The 22,450-nt window shown below is 38.9% G+C and overlaps 2 protein-coding genes across 2 annotated transcripts in view; both read right to left on the bottom strand.

Annotated features, from left to right (window-relative positions):
* Positions 1–22,450, bottom strand: part of LOC117487775 — a 54,955-nt gene that overhangs the window by 5,382 nt on the left and 27,123 nt on the right. The window lies entirely within an intron of this gene.
* On the bottom strand, positions 1,411–4,022 carry LOC117487777. Its single transcript, XM_034136441.1, has 5 exons — positions 3,902–4,022; positions 3,079–3,774; positions 2,046–2,165; positions 1,908–1,951; positions 1,411–1,814 (listed from the first exon to the last, which is right to left on the bottom strand). The coding sequence occupies exons 1-5, from the start codon at positions 3,954–3,956 to the stop codon at positions 1,695–1,697; spliced, it is 1,035 nt and encodes a 344-aa protein (XP_033992332.1). The 5' UTR covers positions 3,957–4,022; the 3' UTR covers positions 1,411–1,694.

The raw sequence follows: 22,450 nt of genomic DNA, 5'->3' as shown, positions 1-22,450 counted from the left end.
TTTGTACCTCCTACTTAAAAAAAACTTGATCACATGTTCACTGCCATTTATAGTATCAAGTTTCGTTCTTGAGAAGATTCACTTGGTGAAAGGTACATGAAGAACATAATGGCTCTTTATCGTGACTATGTTTAAAAGTAGGGAGAATAAACTGTGGGTACACACACAGCTTTTGCCTGTAGCTACAGCAATGCTGTGAATATAATATGAAAGGGTAACAAGTTAGTTGCATTTGTTGTTTAGGCTTCGGCTGAAGCTAAGTTAGTGCAACAGGTTTGGTGTTATTTGAAAATGAATGGTACTTACTGGATTGTGACACAGAAATCCATGTATAGGTTTATGCATATATGTAAGTTAACAAATCTTCTCTCATACAGTACACTGTCCCTTTGTCTACATGGCTCAGAAGTATGAGTGAAGTTGTTCAAAAATAAACTTTATCTACCATTCATCTATTACTATAGGCCAAGGTCTTAGTGATAATTGAGTCGTGAAAAAGGAGAAATTTATTTTAGCCATTCCTTTATATGAAACCAATGGATTCAATTGCATTCAAATACATTTTTATTCAGTAATATTCCAAACAAATAAAATGTTCCAAGTTATTTAATGGCACTGCAAGTGGTCTTTGGTTGAAGGAGCATCTATGTAAAATTGCAAACCCTTACATACTGCTAAAACCACAAAGGCTGCTGCACTAAGAGAGATACTACATAAAAAAGGTCTGAGTGGACTGACTTTTGAACCAGAGCAACCCTCTGTGACATCCCTTTGAAGCAGAAAAAGTCCCTCTACTTTACGTCTACCTTTCTGCACTAAAAGCACCCCATTAAATCAAGAGAATGGAGCAATGCTGTTAGCAGGACTCTCATTTATACTTTATACACACTATATATTTGTTTTGTGTGAGCAATCCTGAGTACAAATGGAAACTGTTGTCTGTTACCGAGTAAATATGCATTGCACATCCTTTTTGTGTCTTGTATGTCGTAGACAAGGATCATCTTCTTGTGCTGAAAAAATTAAGGTAACGCAAGGGAGAAAGAAAACCGCAGTTCATTGAATGGCCTCTTGATGCTGGCTTAAAAAGCAAATGAATTCGCTTTGACCTCCATGGTAAAATGCCACCTTCACAGCAGAAAACAACTTGTTCAATCTACCCTGGTAAGAAGTGAACCAGTGTTGTAGGATGGAAAAGCCAGAGTTAACCCTCGAGTTACCTCTCTAACACCGAATCCTGCTTTGGAGTACAGAACACTGGTTTTCTGTCCAGTCTCTGTTTTGTCTGCCAATATGCAATATAACTAAACTCTAAGTAGTCAAACTGCTATATTAAATCTATTAGATTTCCACAAGTGTGTGGATCAGAAACAAAGCTACACACTCTTGTAAAATGCACACATGTTTTATTGTGGTTTAGAACAAGATTAAAAGGTTTACAAAGAGGTTTGAAGATTGTAAAAAAATAGATATTGCTATGAGGAAGTGAACAAACATGCACAGGATATATTGTCTCAAGATCAAAGTGTCCATTTAATATTTTAGCCAGTGTTGAATACTGAGGAGATACAATGGACATACTGTAAGAAAGCATATGAAGCACAAAATTATACAATATACTTTTAAATCTATATCACTTTTAAAACATTACTAAATCAAATTCTGTTTAACTAAAGTAATGAAACATGGTTTGTCTACAGCTTGACACCAGAGTACACACATTCATCATTGGGGATGTTCCTCTGTCGTCTTGATCTGTTGGGCACATGGACACTTACAGCAGCATAATGGAGGCTGCCTGCATCCTGGTTACCCTGGTAACAAAATATATAGAAATGGAAAAAGATATTGAACAGGAGTAAAAATGTATTTGATTACAAAATGTAACTTATTTACTTAAATTATACCTCTGCATTTGCTGTAGAGGGAGTTGAAAATCTTGCTTCAGACTCTGGAAAGATATTGGAAAGACAGAATTTGTATTTCTCAACACGTTTCTTTGGTTGCAAACAATCTTTCGGACATATACAATAATTACAAGTTACCCGTTGATTGACAGTTGTTTCTCTTTTTCATCATGTACACTAAGAAAGCCAGTAAAACGACCAGAATGGAGTTGAATGCCAAAGCTCCACTCAAGAAATACACAAGAGAGTCGACCTCATCTGTAGAGAGTAAACACCAAAAACGGAAAGTTAGCTTTGTGTTTAAAGTGGGTGATCGGAAATTAGACATACATTATTTTTCTTTATTACATGGCTTAGTTGAATACTCGATTCTGATTGGTCAATTCAGAACATGTGACACGTTGTTAATCCAGAACAGACAGACCGCTGTCAAGGATTTATTGACCGTTGTTAAGGACGCTCACATCTGCACAAAGAAGTCTGTTCGATTTAACTGTATGCTTTTCGGCCAAACTGTATACAGTTAAATCGAACTGACTTCTTTGTTCTAAGAAAGAAGGTTCTAACTGACAAGAGCGACAAGAAAACAGCGGAGAAGTAACGGGGCAGAAACCCTCCTTTTTATGCAGCGGTCCAGAGATAGACATCAAACGGCGACACATATTCAGTTGCCAGTTACTTTGGCATTGGGGCAGGGATATCTAGATACTTTCCAAGGTTTGACATAATGAATTGTGCTACTTTTAAAGCAAGCAACGATGTTTTCAAATCTGTAATCAAAAAGCTCCTCAAAAACGCTATCGAAGCAGTTCCTGCCGTTGCTACGTTAGTTCAAACAGTAACAACGGACTATTTTGCTTAGCGGATGCATGTCAATTTAAATCAATACATACAACTATTTTCTAAATCAATAAAATCATTTTCTAAATCCATAAAAGCATTTCAATTAATATTGGGAGTCATATCCCATACTTTGTTGAGAATGTGGCCATGTAATAAGCGGGATAATGTGCAGCGACTTGGTCATTATGGGGAAAATAACACCTTCATGCCGATCTAGATCCCTCCGCTTCGCGTCGGGCTCCTGATCAGCCTGTCGGTGTTCTTTTCCCCATAATGACCGCGTCGCTGCACATTATCCCTTACTTAAATAATTTAGAGATTTGCTTACCTTCAAAGTCCAGCTTGGTCCCGTCTCCAAACAGTATGTGTCCACATGAGGCAACAGCACAGTAGTAGGTCCCAGTATGAGAAAGATTCAGGTTCTCCATTGGAAGGTTGTACACACAGGTGTGTGTCTGTGTGTTGGGTTTCCTCTCACACTGATCATTACTGCCTCCATGGGTGTAAATGAGTTCTAAATGAGAGTCCTTAGAGTTTTTGAACCAGTAAACACTGTGTTCTCCATCACAGCTGCCAGTGTGTAGTGTACAGTTCAGAGTCACAGAGTCTCCTGGCTGGATGATCTCAGATGCTGACTGATGGACCGAAAGTGGGATGTTCAAACCAGAACCTTTGACACTGATAATAGAGCCCTCCTCAAATGTCAAGCCATTGTTAGAGAGAGTTGCACAGTAGTAAGTAGCTGAATCTGAAATGTGCAAGTCCAAAATTGTCAAGGTACTTTTTCCACTATCCAGTGTGATGCGTAAATTGAGTTCTTCATACAAAATATTTTTAGTTTGAGACAAATTGATGGAAGAAAGGAGAGTTGGTTTCGGTCCCAGATTGTGTTTGCACCAGTAAAGCCAAGTGGTATCACCAACTTCATAGAAGCATTGCAAAGTCACATTTTCTCCAGCATTAGCTGATACAAAATGTTTCTCTTGACGAACACTTGAGGGTAATTTCGGGTCAGTAGTCTGTGCTGAAATTAAATGAATGCACACAATTAGTTCCGATTTGCAGAATGTTTAAATACAAAAATATTGGAAGCATTTCTATTAAGAGTTGCAAAAAGGGGAAAAGATAGAACTTGAATCCGCACAACTCACCGATTTTTCCCAAGAACAAACACGTCAGATAAAAGACCAACTTCGGAGACGTCATCTTGTTTGAATTCTTGCATTGAGTGAAAATGATCTCGATACTCTCTCCACTCTTAAGACACAAGACTGCGTTTGATTGGCCAGCCTGAAGTGACATTGTAGATCATACTTATAAAAAACCTGACCACATGTTCACTGCCATCTAGGGAATCAGATTTGGTTCTTTAGAAGATTCACTCGTTGAAAGGTGTGATGGAAACTTCTGAAGTAATGGAGACGAAACTCATAGAGACACGGGGAGAGCTGGAACTTTGATGGCAAACACTGATGGTTTATTACGGAGTTACGGACATTTGACAAGACATGTGCTGCCGCCATGAGGTGACACTGCGGTTGCCCAATCAATTCTGAAGATCTCTTCTGCAGATAGAGGTTTTAACTAGTTCAGAGAGTAATAATCAACATTCTTCATCAGCGAGACTAAACAAATATGGACCCTGAATCCAACTAGAGCTCTCGTCCATAGAAAATAATGTGCACCAGGGAACCTACTTTCCAGAAAAGAAGGGCCACTAGATGTCCCTGAACAATACATCTAATGGCAGCTTGAGCTTGGTCATAAACTGCAACAACAATGCACCCAAGCTGCCCCTCCTTAAATAGCAGCAATACCCTGTGTCTGTTGAGAATATTTTGCTGAAAATGTAGACATATTTGTATTTATCTCTACTACTACCTTGATTACTACTACTACCTTGATTACTGCTACTACTTAGACTACTACAACTAGTGTTGGTTTCTGATGTTTCAAAATGCCATTTGCAATTTTCCATCTATTGTTTTGTTGTACTACTCTGAATAGTATTTCAACTACGTTTTAGTTTGACTAAATGTGACTTAATAAGAACCCTTTTCAGTGTTTTCGAGTTGCATGAAATAAAAAGGTCAATGTCATGGTGGTGCTGTAGGAAAGATCACTTTATTACCAGAGTCAGTAGGATTCATCGTGTGGGCATGATGGGTGCATGCACTACATCTAATTTCAAACTGTCCAATAGTTGTTGAGATAGATCAAAGTGTTGGACCAGTTGACCAATCGACATGGACATATCTAGAGCCATGTCATTAGCATGGCTAAAACTGATATTTTTTGCTTGCAGTGTAATGTTGCTTATGACATCGTTCAGCAAAGTGCTACTCCGTAAAGCTGCCTTCAAAGGTTGTTGGCAATAGAGTTACAGTGCTAACAGATACAGAAAAAAACTATTTCACGATTGACTGCATATACATAAATGGTAAAGAGTTGTTTGTATATTGCTTCTGTACTTATGATTGTATCAAACCCCAAAGGCTTTTGAGACAGATTAATTTAAGTACTACTAAAACAGTCTGCCCTTAAGAGTCATACTGATCGGCTGCTGTGCATGAGAACACTGCAGAGACTTCCTGTTTGAAACCACACAAGCTGAGGGTCCTAGTGAAGCACGTGACCAGAGTAGATTGAGTGATAATTTCTGAGTGTCAACCACACAGAGGCTCAAAGAAAGACCTTACAGATCTTTTTTAACAAACAAATCTAAGCAAACAATGTCCTGCTACTGCCTCCAACCCGGTATCACGGCAAGACGTGAACATGTGACGATTTACCATGCTGGGAGACGTGAAGATGTCACGATTTCGTCCCTTCAAACGTGACAGTTACACTGTATTGTTAACATGGCCCAACCAGTGGAGAAATACCCGGAAATGCCAAGCAAATGCTCTACCACGACGGTCGGTTGTTATTGTCAATATTCATATAATAATTATTTACTTTTTTAATAGTCACACTCGATTTTGCCGATTTTCTTGTTGCCCCAGCTGGTCGACACCTCTTTTAGCAGAAACAAAGGCTACATTAATGTATTAAATCGATGTTAATCCATGTGTGTGGAATTAACGGACGTGACGTTGTGCGATTGCGTTGCCAGGCAACATCTTGGGTTCATGTTAATTTACAAACTCTTCAACTAGAACCGTAGTTATATTTAAAAACATTTTAGAAGGCCTCACAAAATACTTTAATGTCAATTAAAATTTAAATGTGAAGGAATGTGTGTATAACAAAATACATCCGTCATAAACAATACCGGAAACAGACGTAGGCAAGATCCTCCGCTCGGTGATTCGATGGTTTAGCCGCAATGCACGTTGGGATATGGTGTTTATGCGATGTGAAATCCGAAAACATTAAAAAGAAAAAATAATAATACTTTATTCCGAGTGTGCTTGCTTTTCTCTTTGAAAGTCATCACATAACGGCATTGTAATACATGGTTCGGCTGCATTAAAGTCTTCTGATGAGAAGACTTCTAGACAAACAGGAAGAACTGCCGCCAAAACTGAAAAAGTGACGTGGATCATAAATATATCAGCAATTAAACAACATCTTAGATTTATTTTCACACAATACGTCTCCTTGCAGTATCAACACTAATTCGGCTGACTTTTATATTTGATCCAATTGGTAGATAGGCTGTATTTACACCATAACGGTGCACAGCTGATAGAAAGGGACACCTAGTGGTTAAAGCACGTTATTGAATTTTATTATTTTTATTATTAGATATTAATAGGATCCCTATAAAGTATATTCATTATTCGTTATTCTCTACTAATAGTTAATTAAAGACTGTATATAATGACTATTTTGCACATCCCTTTCAAGATGTCAAGATTTTCAAAGGTTTATTGACATATATTATACACAACTACGGTGTAGTTATGCAATGAATGAAAAACTTCGCAGGTTCCTCAACAGTGCATTACAAGACATCTATCAATATGTGTGTATACCTCCACCATTAAACTGTCATCTTCTGCACATTTCTTATACTATCTACATACATCTTATAAGAGTATAATACATATGTATAATATCAGTTAAAATAAGTGCTTCAACATAGTTAACATTGCAGGAAAGCAATATATAAGTACTTTGTCAGGCTTAATATTTATCTGTAGATACCCCCAAAGCTTTTTTCTTATTCAAAAGAAGACCTTAACCTAAAGTATTCTTTAAAGGGGACCTATCATGCAAAATGTACTTTTGTACGTCTTTTATACATGAATATGTGTCCCCGGTGTTCCAGGGAACTCACCAAGTGTCAGAAAACACAACCCTCTCTATTTTCCTCCATACCCAAATCTCTAAAAAAGGGGCTGCAACGGAGCTGATAAAAACTGATCCAGATTTGAACACTGTCCTGACGTCAGGACAGTGGCGCTACGGCTATTGGGCCAACTCCACCAATCAGGAGGAGACAGCCACGGCCATTGCCGTTCGAAAGCACTGGAGACGCTGTAGTACATATGCCAGGCCTGTAGATGGTGCTGTTCTCACAGAATCTGCCCTTGCAAAAACAGAGCTAAAAAATGTCAAATTGAGCAAAATGAGGCATGGCTAAAATGCATGATCTGTTTGGTATTTTGAAAAAAAAAAAAGTATAAATATGCCTTATATAGGTATGGTCCTATACTATATTATTCAAATATAGCATGATAGGTCCACTTTAATGTTTAAATAAAGCCTCATTAGTTTATCTGTTTTGCACATCCTTCTATTAAAGGTGGGGAAGGTAAGTTTGAGAAACCGGCTCGAGATACACTTTTTGTTATATTCCATGGAATGCTCTTAACATCCCGATAGCAATGAATATCTTAAGTGTTTTGACAAAAATTGTCATCTGTGGAAAAAGCAATCAACCAATCATTTTAGCCGGCCCGGCTAAAATAACTGGATGGCCTACCTGCCTGTCAGCCTTCCATCTGTGCACAAACTTATCTCGTGCCCTCATTGGTCATGTGCGTGTTCGTGTGTGTTGGAGGAGGGGCTCTGTAAGGAAGTGGCAGATTTTTTCCTGTTGTGTATTTTCAAATTCTAGCGATCTCGAGCCGGTTTCTCCAAAATTACCTACCCCACCTTTAATATCTAATAATACAATTCAATAACGTGCTTTAACCACTAGGTGTCCCTTTCTATCAGCTGTGCACCGTTATGGTGTAAATACAGCCTATCTACCAATTGGATCAAATATAAAAGTCAGCCGAATTAGTGTTGATACTGCAAGGAGACGTATTGTGTGAAAATAAATGTAAGATGTTGTTTAATTGCTTATATATTTAAGATCCACGTTACATTTTCAGTTTTGGCAGCAGTTCTTCCTGTTTGTCTAGAAGTCTTCTCATCAGAAGACTTTAATGCAGCCGAACCGTGTATTACAATGTCGTTATGTGATGACTTTCAAAGAGAAAAGCAAGCATAAAGTATTTTATTTTTAAAAAATGTTTTCGGATTTCACATCGCATAAACACCATATCCCAACGTGCATTGCGGCTAAACCATCCAATCACCGAGCTGAGGATCTTGCCTACGTCTGTTTCCGGTATTGTTTTTGACGGATGTATTTTGTTATACACACATTCCTTCACATTTAAATTTAAATTTACATTAAAGTATTTTGTGAGGCCTTCTAAAATGTTTTTAAATATAACTACGGTTCTAGTTGAAGAGTTTGTAAATTACCATGAACCCAAGATGTTGCCTTGCCTGATTTAATACATTAATGTAGCCTTTGTTTCTGCTAAAAGAGGTGTCGACCAGCTGGGGCATTTGCTTGGCATTTCCGGGTATTTCTCCACTGGTTGGGCCATGTTAACAATACCGTGTAACTGTCACGTTTGAAGGGACGAAATCGTGACATCTTCACGTCTCCCAGCATGGTAAATCGTCACATGTTCACGTCTTGCCGTGATACCGGGTTGACTGCCTCATGACATCAACTCGCCCCTCATCGTGCTCATTGTACTAGTGTCAAGGCTTAAATGATGCCTTGAAAATTAGATATAACATGGGCGTGGTCATTTTCTGTTATCATGTACAAACTCTTAATGATAAAGCTGAACCTCGCCATTGAGAGCACTTGTTTTATTAGTTTATTGCAAGGCTAGACTTTACATCAAATATATTAAGGTTGAATTTGACAAAGAAAGACATTTAATAGCTTGATAGACACTTTAAAGTACAAATGAAATATCATTAGCTTTACTGCCTTACACCAGAGTACACGCATTCACTTTGTGCGGTGTCCCTCTGTCTTGTGGATCTGTTGACCTTCAAAGCTGCGTAATGGAGGTTGTCTGGATCTTGATAATCCAGGTGATAAAATGTTATTTAGTATTACATTTTCCAAAAAGTCAAAAGAGTTCAAATTGGAGGAAGAACTTAGACCCAAAGTCGAGGTTATGGGTTGATAAGTTCCAGTAATGTAAAAGGCCAAACAGCTACTGAAAGCAGTATGTTTTTCATTTTTATTTGCAAAGGTGTTGCTATTTTCAGCCAATATAAGTTACCTTGTTGCTGAAATATGCGTTGTAGTGCAATACTTGACAATACTCACCAGAACATTTGGGGTTAAAGCAGCTGAACATCCTGAATCTGTAAAAAGACAAAGAAAATAAACCACCACACATAGCTAAAGCCAATTCATATTGTAACATCAAGACCACTTAAACGTTTCCAGCGTCCTTAGTAAGTGGGGCGCACTATCATGTAGATAGCTTGAATTCATTTGGTAGACTTTATTCTTCAAATTAAATGTAACTGGTCGTCCCTCCACTAGTCATAGTGTTAGGGTTGGGCAAAGGTAGGACCCAAATGCAGACTTCAAAAAGGAAAAGGGTCTATAAACAAAAGGCGAGCTTTATTCCAAAGCCGATGAGCACAAAAACAAGGCATGAAAAAACATAGATAGCACAAGGTAGCGAATACAAACAAAACTGACCGTGACTGACATGGAGGGAGACAGGAAAAACCAACAATGAACTGACAAGCCACACAGGGGAAGACAAGACTAAATACAGAGAGGGGTAATCACAAGACAAGACACAGCTGGGGTGAGGGAGGCAGAAACACAAGGGCAACAGGTGAACACAATCAGACAATCAGACACACCAGGGAAACTAACGACAGGAAGGCAAACACAGGAAGAAGGAACAGAGAAGACACAAGGAGGAAAACATTTCAAAACAAAGGTGGAAAATGAAAACATAAATACAAAACCGTAACACATAGGGCTACATACATACAGTACACTCTATCAAATGAACAAAATGACAGATGGCCCACCTGTACATTGGCAGCTGTTGCTGTTGTTCATCTTATACGCTGCATACACCAGAAAAGCAACCAGGATGGTTGAGAATACCAAGGCTCCGATCAAGAAATCTTCCCAGGCAAAAGAGTATAGTTCATCTGTAGTTTAAGATAAAAGAAGAGATTACAAAGCTGTAGGATATTGAGAAGGTGGTTACCTAATGTTACTTACGTTCTAAGTCCAACTTTTTCTGGTCTCCAAACAGTATGTGTCCACATGAGGCAACAGCACAGTAGTACGTCAAAGGATGAGAAGGATTCAGGTTCTCCATTGGCAGGTTGTACACACAGGTGTGGGTTTGTGTGTTGGGTTTCCTCTCACACTGATTATCTCCATGGGGGTAAATCAGTGGCGAACCGTCAGGGCCTTCAAGGTATTCAGAGAATACCCTGGAACACTCAGATAAAACAAACAAATCAATTTAATTATATAAATTAAATGTAATAAATGAGAATCGTATCTGTGTTGTTGATTTGTAATATTACAGTGTTACGTTGATTTGTTTGTCCTTCTCGGACCATGCTCTACGCATTTCAGTGGTTTTCTGTTAGAAAAGAAAGCATCCAATCAGATCTTGTTCTGGGTAGAATATCCTTCAACCAAGGTATTCTACATCCTTGATAGAATGCCCTGGCCGTTGCACTGAATGAGAGCGTACGTTTGGACTGACAGTTTGATCAACCAATCATATATTGATTTGTAGCCAATGGGCGTATTCTTTCAGAGTTTCCCTCGGTTCCAGGGTACTCTAGAAGGCCCGCTAGTTAACTGGCTCGAGACAGAGGATCTAGATGAATGTGACGAAGCAATTCATGCAGTTTTATTGTTTTTAACGTTGAAATGACAAGTGCAACAGGTGAAGATGAAGTTGTTGCGGAATTGTTGTGAGTACCCTTTTCAAGACGACAATTCAGTGAAAAGACGGACATTATAATGCCGCGGAGGGGGGGCGGCGGGGGGTGTGTGTGTCTACAGAAGGTCCAGTTTTGGTAGACACGGTTCGCCACTGGTGTAAATGAGTCCTGGATGACTTTCTCTAGAGTTTTTGAACCAGCAGGAAACACTGTTTTCTCCATCACAGCTGCCAGTGTGTACAGTTCAGAGGCACAGAGTCTCCTGGCTGGATGATCTCAGATGCTGACTGGTGGACCAAAGCTGGGATGATATAGCCTGAACCCCTCACACTGACAGTAACACCATCTACAAATTCTAAAAGGTTTGCATAGCTACCTGTACAGTAGTAAGATGCTGACTCTGAAATGCGTAAATCTGAGATTGTTAAGTGTTTTTTACCATTGCCTGTGTCTAGTGTGAGACGTGGATCGTTCTTAAATTCATTGCGAAAGGTGGCGTTTCGTTCATGTTTATAGAATTTAGACACCAGCTTTGGCCTTTGTCCCAGAGTTTGCTTGTACCAGTAAAACATCACTCCAACACCTTCGTAGAAACATCGCAAAATCAAGCTGTCGCCAACAGTGGCCGAATAAAAACCACTCTTGACGCACATATATGGACGATTCAAGACTAGTCATCTGAGCTGAAGAGGCTGAAAAAGATCCAGAAAGAGCACATTTAATTCAATTATAAAAGGCTCATAATACCTGCATGCTAAATTGGTAATCATATTAAATATATATAAAATGCATGCACGACAGACAACTCACCTGTGGCTCCCAGGAATGTCAGAAACAAAGCAAACAACGGAGATGTCATCGTGTTCAAAATGCTACACTGAATGAATTAATCTGAACACGCTCTCCTCTCTTCAGAAAGAAGACTATGTGTTTGATTGGCTAACGAGATGTGACGCCTAAAATCCTGATTTGGACACATGTTCAATGCTTGACCGAATACATTGCATTTAGACAGATCCATGATTTCTTATGACATGTTCCACTCATCTGATTTTTAGTTTTCATTCCGTACTTGCAATCAATCTCCATAATGGCAATTATTTTACTTTTTATCATCGATTGCTATGGTTCTGTATAAAGTATTAAGGTTTTATATTATACCCATAATTGATGCAATTCAACAGGTGGCTTAAACAATTGTTATAACAAGAGTAAGCTAAATAAATTGTTTATTCCAAAAGGATGATGGTGACAGTAACTTATACTGAGTGTACTGTCATACCGGGCTGATTTTTAAATGACAATTGGACAGTTGTCAAGAGTATTGGTATACTTTATCAAACTACTTTATTAGTTTGATTTCTAAAACAATCCTCTGATCTTCTGAAAAAGGGTCTGGGCTTTAGTGCGGATGCTGTGCATGAACACACTGCAGAGACTTCCTGTTCGAAACCACAAAGACGAAGCAAGCATAGGGTCCTAGAGAAATGCACGACCAGGGTATACTGAGAGCTCATGTTTGATTGGTGAACACACAAGGCTAAAAAAAGATTCTTGCACGTCTTGGTATGTGCGGTGAAATCGGCGCATTTACAGTAAACAACCTGGGAAGTATACTGGCATCATGAATACACTTAGAGTGGGCACACATGCAGCGTGTCTTTTATAAATCACATGTTGTCATGTGGTCACCCCGCTGTTCGCTCCCACACCTTGAAGGAGCTGTAACAATTGTGTCCAATTGACTTTGACATAGTGTTACTGAGAGTTTTATGAGCTTCTGATTTACAAAGTAACCAAATGCTAAACAGCAAAGGGGAACATTTCACAGTGGCGTTTTTAGATTTAGCATTAACTTTGGTAAATATCCATTTGACAGGCGTGCAAATCTTCTTTCTGTTTCTCACTCGCTACAGACATCAGTTATGTTGGTTGTGTATGAGAGTGGAAATATGTCACCTCAGTCACTTCAAAGGGACCTGGCTTAACCGTAGCTGAAGGAACGGTTTTAATTGGTCGTTTGCAAGGTACATCTTTACATTCATTTGATTGGCTAACCAAACATAGCCAGAGATGACGCTTGATGATCACATGGTCAGTTTCCCCTACAGTGTTAATGTAGTCTGTGAGAACGATTTTTCATGAAGATCTAAACTAATTTGAAAACATTTGGCGTGTTTTCCGAGATATCTTTGGAAATTGGACACAAAATGAATTTGTTATATTTAGGAAGAGTGTAATCTTAAGTAGACTATCTTAAGATGACAATGTGCAAAATGGATGTGGTTTGAGGTTGTGACGAGGAGGGACTCAGATCAGACAGCATCCTCTTGACTTTCCATGACTGTTTGATGCATCTAGCCTGTTAGTTCTTGACCGTTCTCTCTAGTGTTAGACGTGTTTTCATCAGTCAAAACCAGTAATATTCCAAAAGACACATTTTAGCCAAAAACTTAAACGTAGATTTTAGCTGAAAGTAACATCTTATTTATTTTGTCCAGACATTTGTTATATCATTGGTATAGATAAAGACACACTATGCTTTAATTGAAACAAGGACAATGCTAGTTAGGTCATTTGAAAAGAATAAGTGACTGAAAGATGGGCCAATAACACTGTAAAGATATAATTTACTCAAGTATTCTTATTTTCATTTATGATGCTCTTTATTTATTGTTTGCAATTTCACATACTGTTCATTGTATCCAGACTGACATTATCATATATCTTGCATATAATGTATTACATAATATGCTCTTTGTATTTGGAGCCATATTGCCCAGCCAAATGGGAAAAAGAAAATGTTGTTATTTTATATTTTTATCTGAGAATACTAATTTCCTAGAAAAGCTTGTCTTGGGGTCAAACTTGGGCAGATGAGTTTTGGGGAAATGAAACTGTGAAACTTAGCTGTGACAGATGACTAAAACTAAGTTTAATAGAATGACTTGAAAGCTTCAATCAAACCAGACTTCACATGAGCTAAGAAATATATCTGGACCGTTGGAGTTATAGGTATGTGACAATTCTTTAACATAATCTTTGACAAGTCATTGGTGTTAACCCTAACCCTAGTTGCACAAAGGCCAGTCTTCTTGTGCTCATGCGCTGCTAGAACTGTTGTTTCCACTGATGGAAACTTCTACTCTGTTGTTCACACCACCTTTACCGCAGGAGTGAAAAGTAAACGAAGAGGGGCGGCTTTAGATTGAAAGGTGCAACCAATGCTTCTGTTTCTGGCAAAGGAAGATATTAATAGACTAAAGGTTTTTTTTATGAGCTTGCTTTGTATATATCTGTAAAGGGATTTATAGTCTTGGCAAATGGCATCTTAGAACATATTTCACATGTTCAATTAATTCAACATTATTTAATACTGAACATATTCAAGTGTAGTTGTCTTGCGATGGATTGACAGGAAGAATAGATCGTTTTGTACTTCAAACTTTCCTGCTCTTTACTTTAGAGTAGACACAAACACTTTCCACGTTGTCTTCATGGTGAGGTCGTTCTCTGGATCGGTTCAGACTCAGAGCAGCATAATGGAGAATGTCTGCATCTTGGCTCTGTTAGTGACAAAAAATACAAATTATGTGTGAAATATAGTCCTAGAAGAAAGTAGATGTTTGGCTTCAGTTTTAAAGTTCACCTACCACAGTATCAGAAGCTGAACACGCCTGATGAGAAACAGTTCCTGAAAATCAAAAATACACAACTGATCAAGCTTGGTTAAATCAACTAAAAATGTTTAAGAGCTTTTATTCTGAAAGTCCTACCTTTGCAGACGGTGCAAGACTTATTTTTCAACTTGTACATAATGCAAGCCAAGGCGAGGATCACAATAATGGAAACAGCCAATGCCAAACTGAGGCAATACACCAGGAGAAATCGTTGATTGGTAGAATCTCCTAACACATATTGTGAAGAAAACATGTCATATGCCTTTTTTTTGTATATCTATTTTGGTATAGAATATAAAATGGCAATATTCTTTGCAAAATATGCAATATAAGCTTGAATCACTTACTTAAAATCTCCACTGTGGTTCCATTTCCAAACACGATCTCCCCACAGGAGGCCAGCGCACAGGAATACATCCCTGCATCCGGAGAGCTCACAGACTTTAAAGCCAGTTTTAAAGTGCAATCTTTCATGCCAGTCCCTTCTTTAAGGATATTTTCACACTGTCCGTCACTGGGATACACGATTGCAGGCTGAGCCGCACCATGTCTGAACCAGTAGAGGCTCTGCTCCCCTTCACATTCTGTAGCATACACTGAACAGCTCAAATTCACAGAGTCTCCAACGCTGGCTGATGGACGACCGCGTTGATGTTGGACTTCGATGCTTTGACATGAAGGAAAGCTCCTTTTCCGAATTCAATTGTGTTGAATACTAAAACCCCACAGTAATAAGTTGCTGAATCCAACAGGTGAGGATCTTTGATTGTGAGATTGTTGTTACCTCCATTATGATTTCCAAAGACTTCAAACCTTTCTTTATACCCGGGGGAGATGGTAGCATCTGAGTTCCGCATTCGAGTTGATATGATGACAGGTTTACCTCCCAAGATTTGTTGGTACCAGGAAAGGAAAGTTACAGATTCGTCCTCGCAATTACATTTCAAAGTCACTTTCTCCCCAACGTTAGTTGTTATGATCCCACTATCCTGAGTTATACTTGAGTTTGTTCCTACAGCTGGCACCTGACCTGCATAAGAGAAATGCATAAAAGTATTATTAATCTGTCCTTTTTCAATCCAAATTAAATTCATGCACACGGAAAAAGTCAAAAAGGTTGTAAAAGACTCACAAATTTCACCAAGAAGCACAAGAAAATCCAAAGTAGCATCTTCCCTGAAGCTCTGCAGTTTGTGTCTTGTGTGTTGACGGACGCTCTCTTTACTCTTATAGGAGACAAAGGCTGTTTGTGATTGGCTGAACTCACTGGTTTGTTCTTTTGCAAAACGTTCCGATCAGGTGGCTATAGGTGTGTGAATCGTTGTTGCAGGACAGTAAATGTGACAACATGCATATCATTTTTTTTCAAATGTATGTGTGGAGGTTGGTGTTGTGTTCTTTTCACAACATGCACTGTGTTTTGAGGTTATTTGGAGCAATATGCTGTAATTTTCAGCCATGTCATTCTATTTGTTCAATTTAGATGTGCTTTTACGCTTTGTATGATTTCTTTCAAGATTAGATTTAGGAGATGTGTGTTGTTAAGGAAGTTGAAAGGGAGTGTGTGGGAGGTGATTTAACCCATTTTAGTGCTACTTTAAAGTTAATATTGAATGCTTACAGTTAATGGCTGTGGTTATAGGTTGATATTTTCTGTTGTATCCATCATGCCAGTGAGGCCTGGTCAGATTTGGCAATAACTTTTATTAATGGGACAATAGCCTACGTACCCATTATCTCAAATGTTATTTAGAGGAAACCAAGATGCTCCGAGCCAGGGGCGGACTGGGACTAAAAATCAGCCCGGGAAACTCGACCGGCCCAACTCGGTACCGGATATATATATACACATTGCATGTATCTTTCTTTATATTTATCCAAATGTATATCAAAAGCAGAGACATCAAGACAACCTTTAGTTAGAATAAAAGAACACGTGTTTGTAGAAAAGAGAAAGTAAAGGCGACCGACAATAACCTCTTCTTCTTCGCCATGACCTTTAAAGTGGACCTATCATGCTATATTTGAATAATATAGTATAGGACCATAAGGCATATTTATACTTTTTTTTTTTCAAAATACCAAACAGATCATGCATTTTAGCCATGCCTCATTTTGCTCAATTTGACATTTTTTAGCTCTGTTTTAGCAAGGGCAGATTCTGTGAGAACAGCACCATCTACAGGCCTGGCATATGTACTACAGCGTCTCCAGTGCTTTCGAACAGCAATGGCCGTGGCTGTCTCCTCCTGATTGGTGGAGTTGGCCCAATAGCCGTAGCGCCACTGTCCTGACGTCAGGATAGTGTTCAAATCTGGTTCAGTTTTTATCAGATCCGTTGCAGCCCCTTTTTTTAGAGATTTGGGTATGGAGGAAAATAAAGAGGGTTGTGTTTTCTGACACTTGGTGAGTTCCCTGGAACACCGGGGACACATATTCATGTGTGCATTTTGCATGATAGGTCCCCTTTAAGTTAGATGTATCAGTGCCGTTTCATCTATATCTATTTATTTGTATGCGGCTGTATGTATTGCTTTTAGTACATGAGAAGTAAGAAGCAAAGGCGTCATTGTGAAGCGACTTGACCAAACAAACAGGCTCACGAATACAACCACATTTCCTGTCAAGAGGGCAGGGCAACAAAACCCCATAGATTGAACTTGATGTGAGCGAGCTGACCAAAGCGGGAACTTTCTTGTGAGCTGCAGTACTTAGAAATACATCACTAAATGCATGGGTGTTTGAGACAAAAAAGTCAAAGGTTGGCAAACTTCTATTGAAGTTCTAAACTTAGTAATTATAATATAATTAGTAATCATTACGCATAGTTAGATAATTAAAAGCTTGAGGACATTTGGCAGCTGAAATTCAAAACGAAATGTTTATTTTGACCAAACTTATCTTCTAAAAACCATCAAAGTGAGGATTTCTGATTGCATAGTGATTCAACGTGTTGCCTTCATGTTAAATATGGTGCACTGGGTCTGAACAAAACGTATGTCTGGTTACCACAACAATACCTCTAAATATATCAATCTGTGGGGGGAACACACAAAATCAATGTGTCTTTGAAAATGCGTGCACTTTAAATAACTTTCAGATCTTATCTAACTTGTGGTCACGCCGATCTGTAACTGTTGTTTGACCAGATAAGCAAAATGATGGAACAGTTTAAATCATACAGTAGGAGGAATGCTGCTCCCTACCGACCAGTGGTGTAGTGGGGATTTTTTTACTGGGGGGACGCTATTTTAATTAGGTCATCCCAAACAATGCCACACAAGTGCACACGCGCGCACTCACAAAACGGGCAGACAGGTCCACAGAAACTACCGGTATGCTTAGTCCTACTTTAGTTACTGTACTACAAAATGCAGACGGCGCTGCGCTCAACACACACACAGACTCAAAACCATGGACACACTGGTACATAAATTAATATAACAAGTATAGGCGTAAATGATAAATACAGTAAAATAATTCTACTCGGACATCCTTCTTCGTCTCTCTCAAATCTCGTCTCTCTCTCTCTCTATATCTCTTCTCACGCTCTCCTCTCCTCTCTCTCTCTTCTCTAGTCTCTCCTTCTATCTCTCTCTTCATCCCGCTTCTCTCGTCTTTCTCTCTCTCACACACACACAGGGGCGCCAGGGATTTTGGGCCCCATGAAAAGATATCACATTGGTTACTTAAACATTTTTTTCTTAATGTTCTATTGTTCCCTGTCAGTCACGGCCACTCAACTCACACTCACCTGATTGAGACTTCTCTCATGAACAAATTTTGCAGGCCCAGTTTCCCAGACTTTGCAGTCTATCCACGGGTATTTCCTCCGCCGCATCTCCTCCGTCCATACCTCTGGGAAAGGTGAGCTTGAGCTAGCCAGGGGAACGTTGCTAGCGCAGCTAACGTTAACGTTAGTGCTAGCATTATCCACGTCTTTAGGCGGCTCCTCTGATGATGTAGTACTAGTAGCAGCTTCACTTGTAGCTTCGGTGCTGCTTCTTCTTGTGAATTATATTCTTTTTAGAAAATAAGTCAAGTAAAAAATGTTGCCTGCCATTATAGAGCTTTTTCGTTCGCGTTCTTGAGGGAAAGAGCTGCCGCAAAATCGTCGGGGCGAGCTGGCTCGCCGTGGGTGTGTCTGATTAGGCCTAGTGTGTCACTGACTCGCCGCGGGGTCACGAGCGTGATGACGAATCATAATTTTTTAAGGCAATCGTTTTTATTTTTTATTAGAATTACTGTGAAATGTATTATGTTGTTGTCATTATTACAACAAATACACTCTTGCAACTGATAACACTGGCAATGATTTTATATTTATTAGACTATTAAATAAAAGATCATGCTCCAAATAAGTGGGGGTACGGCGTACCCCCGCGTCCAACGCCCACTACACCACTGCTACCGACCAAAAGCTTAACTGCATACATCAAACTGAAATGAAGCAACAGGCCTAATGTTGAATCCACCGAGTTTAGTTTAAATGTAAAAAAAAATTGGAAAAAAGTTGGATAATGTCTTCTGTCACTCTGGAGCTTTTCAAAATCTGAAAGAAATACAATGGGGTCTTAAAGTTTCAGTATTTCCGACTGTTGTTTTACATTTGACCGTAATTTCTGTCTCGTGTGAGCACCAAGCGGCAAACTCTGGGGCAGAGCAGGGAGGACAATAAGGAAGTGCCTCAAACTGCAGTTCATCTAGTGGCCAGTAGGAGCAGTCTGCAGAAGGGAGCAATTTCCACCCCCATGTTAAAATGCCCAACTTTACAGCAGAAATAAACATGTTTACATCGTGGTTCAAAAAACCATATTCTCTGTATAGTTAGATTCCCCCTTCGTGACTATGGATTGGGGGGTGAATCTTTTCTCAACTCATCTGTTTAATTAATATTCAGTCTTAAAGTTATGCATAAATTAGGGCGTGGGCACATTGAGTGACAGCTCTGTCAAGTGTCTGCTGCTGTAAGCTTCTTGTCTCTCTGCTAGCAGCTCCGTGATGCTACAGGCACTCTGCCTGGTCAGTTCAACCGGGGGACACAACTTGAACCCGGCCGTGTTTGTTTGTTCTTCATGCTTATATTGGACTATTGTGACTCGCTCTGCGGTTAAAACAGACGGTGCATGAATGCGGTTCTGCGGTAAGTGAAATTCGAGTACTTTATTTATGTGTTTTGGATTTTAATCAGCTACGTAATGAATGTTAAGGCTTCGGTTAGCGTGTAAGGCAATGGTAGCTAGCTACATCTGTGCTAACGATGCTAATCGTAGCCTCCAAGTTAAAACGAAATAGAGAAGTGTTAAGCGTTAAGTGGGATAATGCTGTAAAACAAACGGCTTCTGTTTGAGGTTGGTAAAATAAGGTCATCCTTGTAAGTTAGAGAGATATTGTATTATGTAGGTAACTATGCATCGCTAAGGTTAATTTAGTGGGAATGCTGACACAGCAATCCAACTATCTGTTATGCTACGCACGAAATTCTTTATTATTCTGCCGGGTTATTTTGCGCCACTTCTCCTCCCACATTGAACATCGCAGAAACTCCGTTCAAACATCAAAACGTTCATCTCGGTCGGGAATCAATGGCTATTACTTTTATCATTCATAACTTTCATAATTCCAGAGATACATCCCATAATACATCACATTTTTAACATGGAAGTCAATGGAGAAACTCTTCAGACTTCAACAATCTTCATGCAACTTCAACTGCTAACTGCTCCTTCTTCAACTGCTAACTGCTCCTTCATACTTTCACTCAGAAACCTCATTCCAACTTTAAAATGTTACACATCTTTCTGACATTATTCGTGTAACACAACTTTTAAATCTGATTCTTAGTTCTAGAGATATTAAACATTGTTCAGACCTTGGTAAAGAGGCCTTCTTCAGATTTTAGAGTGTGTGATGTCACAGCTAGAGTGGAGGACAGATTTAATTTTGCCTTCATATTTTCTTTTAAACCTGCCATAATTCCCAAACCCTACAATCCTGAGACATAATCTTTCATGACAAACGTAGGAAAACATCTCGTAGCTTGAAAGATATAAAAAGATTAAGCAAAATAATTAAACAAAATGCCTCTTGAGGGCATGAAGTGACCACAACTTTCAACATGTCTCCATTAAAACCCATTGTAAATTCAGCCTCACCTTTCCCCACCACAGCAGCCGCACCTTTAGTTAATCTGCCAAAAAGGCCACATTATTAACCCGAAAGTACACAAAACCCAAAAGTTAATCAAAAATGTTTTGTGTGTGTGTGTGTGTGTGACAGTTTGCAACGTCACAAACAAATAGGGCCAATCTTCAGTCAGATATTCACATCTGACTGAAGATTGGCCCCATTTGTTTGTGACGTTGCAAACTCTGTGGTACAAGGCACAAGTGATGTGAAGCTCATCACTTTAGATGTGTAATCTAACATTTTCAGTAAGAATAATGGACAAAAGGAGTGCAAATACAAATACAATTTATTGAAATGTGAACCAAAAGTTAATCAAAAATGTTTTAAATAAAAAGCACATATGGACAGAAGGTGTAAACCTATTAAATGTATAAGTAAACACATTTAGTCAAATAAAGTGACAGACTAGGCCTGTGCAGTTGGTATCGGCTATGCCCAGCATCAGGCCTGGTCCTCCTCGCAGAGGAAAGACCCTCAGTCCTCTCCGGCCAAACCAAGAGACAGGACGTCCATCACACAGAGGTTTCTCCCTGAAGTCTTTGCAGCTCTCTGGACAACACGCTGTCTCAATCCATCCACACTGAATATGAGAGGGGAAAAATGAAAATAATAAATGCTTTAGACAATAAGAAATATAAAAGTTAACCGTTGAGTTGCTCAGTTTTCTTTAGATTCTCAATACTATTACTGTATAACTAATATCTCAGGTTAAGAGGCACATTCAAATAAAGATTGGTCTTTAAATACATTTAGTTGATTTTGTCTTTTGAATTGTTTGTCTAAAGTCAAGGATCTAGAACTGGTACTTAGTTTTAATGATACAGTCTGGTTATTATGCTGTTTGGAGGAGGCCTCACAGGTAAGAGCACTAACTAGCTACCATCACATGTACCTTAGCTTGACTTAAATGTATTAAACGTATAATTAAGTTATAGCAAAATATAAATAAATAATGTCATGCAACATATTAATATTTGCTTGATTCCAGTGTTGAATTTAATTGCATACAAACGTTAAGGGATTTTAAGATTCTGAAGTATTATGCTAAAAACTCAATAACTTAGATTATTCAGTTTTGCTGAATAGTTTCATGTCAGCTTACCTTAGAAACGTAAAATGTGACGGCAGTGTGCAGATGGGGAGCATGTTAGCTTAGCTTAGCTTGGTAGCCTCAGCTAGCTCTGGAACTTCCAGCTCGGTAACAGGAGTTAGACTCTGACATCACTGTCGAGACGTTATTGGCCGACACCGCCTACTTTAGGCTTCTCGGCAACTCTGCAGAATCCTATGGGTGACGTCATGGACCCTACGTCCATTTATATATACAGTCTATGGTGAGCACCCTAACTTTATAAAATGTTTTGGATTTACCTCTTTAGCCACATTCAGAGATTTAAACAGGGTAAGACCAACTCAAGTCATGGCAGACCAACTATTATGGTTATACAATATCAAATGCATACAAGTAAAGTGGTAATACAAAAGTTTAATATACAAAAAAAGAAAATAAAGAAAAATATTGAATCCACTGCATTTAAAAAAGAAATAATGAAATGTTAAAATTATTTCACTTATTATTGCCATTCCTGATACGAGGGTTAAGGTTGGGGTTATAAGGACACTTTAGACTTCACACTA

The sequence above is a fragment of the Trematomus bernacchii genome, unplaced genomic scaffold, assembly GCF_902827165.1.
Source record: "Trematomus bernacchii unplaced genomic scaffold, fTreBer1.1, whole genome shotgun sequence".
In the NCBI taxonomy this organism is placed as follows: Eukaryota; Metazoa; Chordata; class Actinopteri; order Perciformes; family Nototheniidae; genus Trematomus; species Trematomus bernacchii.
Note: the sequence above shows the minus strand (reverse complement) of the source record. Positions and strands in the feature narration are given on the sequence as shown.

Coding starts and splice junctions, on each gene's coding strand:
- LOC117487777 (XM_034136441.1), bottom strand. CDS start 3,956: ATGACGTCTCCGAAGTTGGTCTTTTATCTGACGTGTTTGTTCTTGGGA. Junction 3,775..3,901: donor TTTGTTCTTGGGAAAAATCG/GTGAGTTGTGCG, acceptor ATTTAATTTCAG/CACAGACTACTGACCCGAAA. Junction 1,815..1,907: donor CCTCTACAGCAAATGCAGAG/GTATAATTTAAG, acceptor TTTTGTTACCAG/GGTAACCAGGATGCAGGCAG.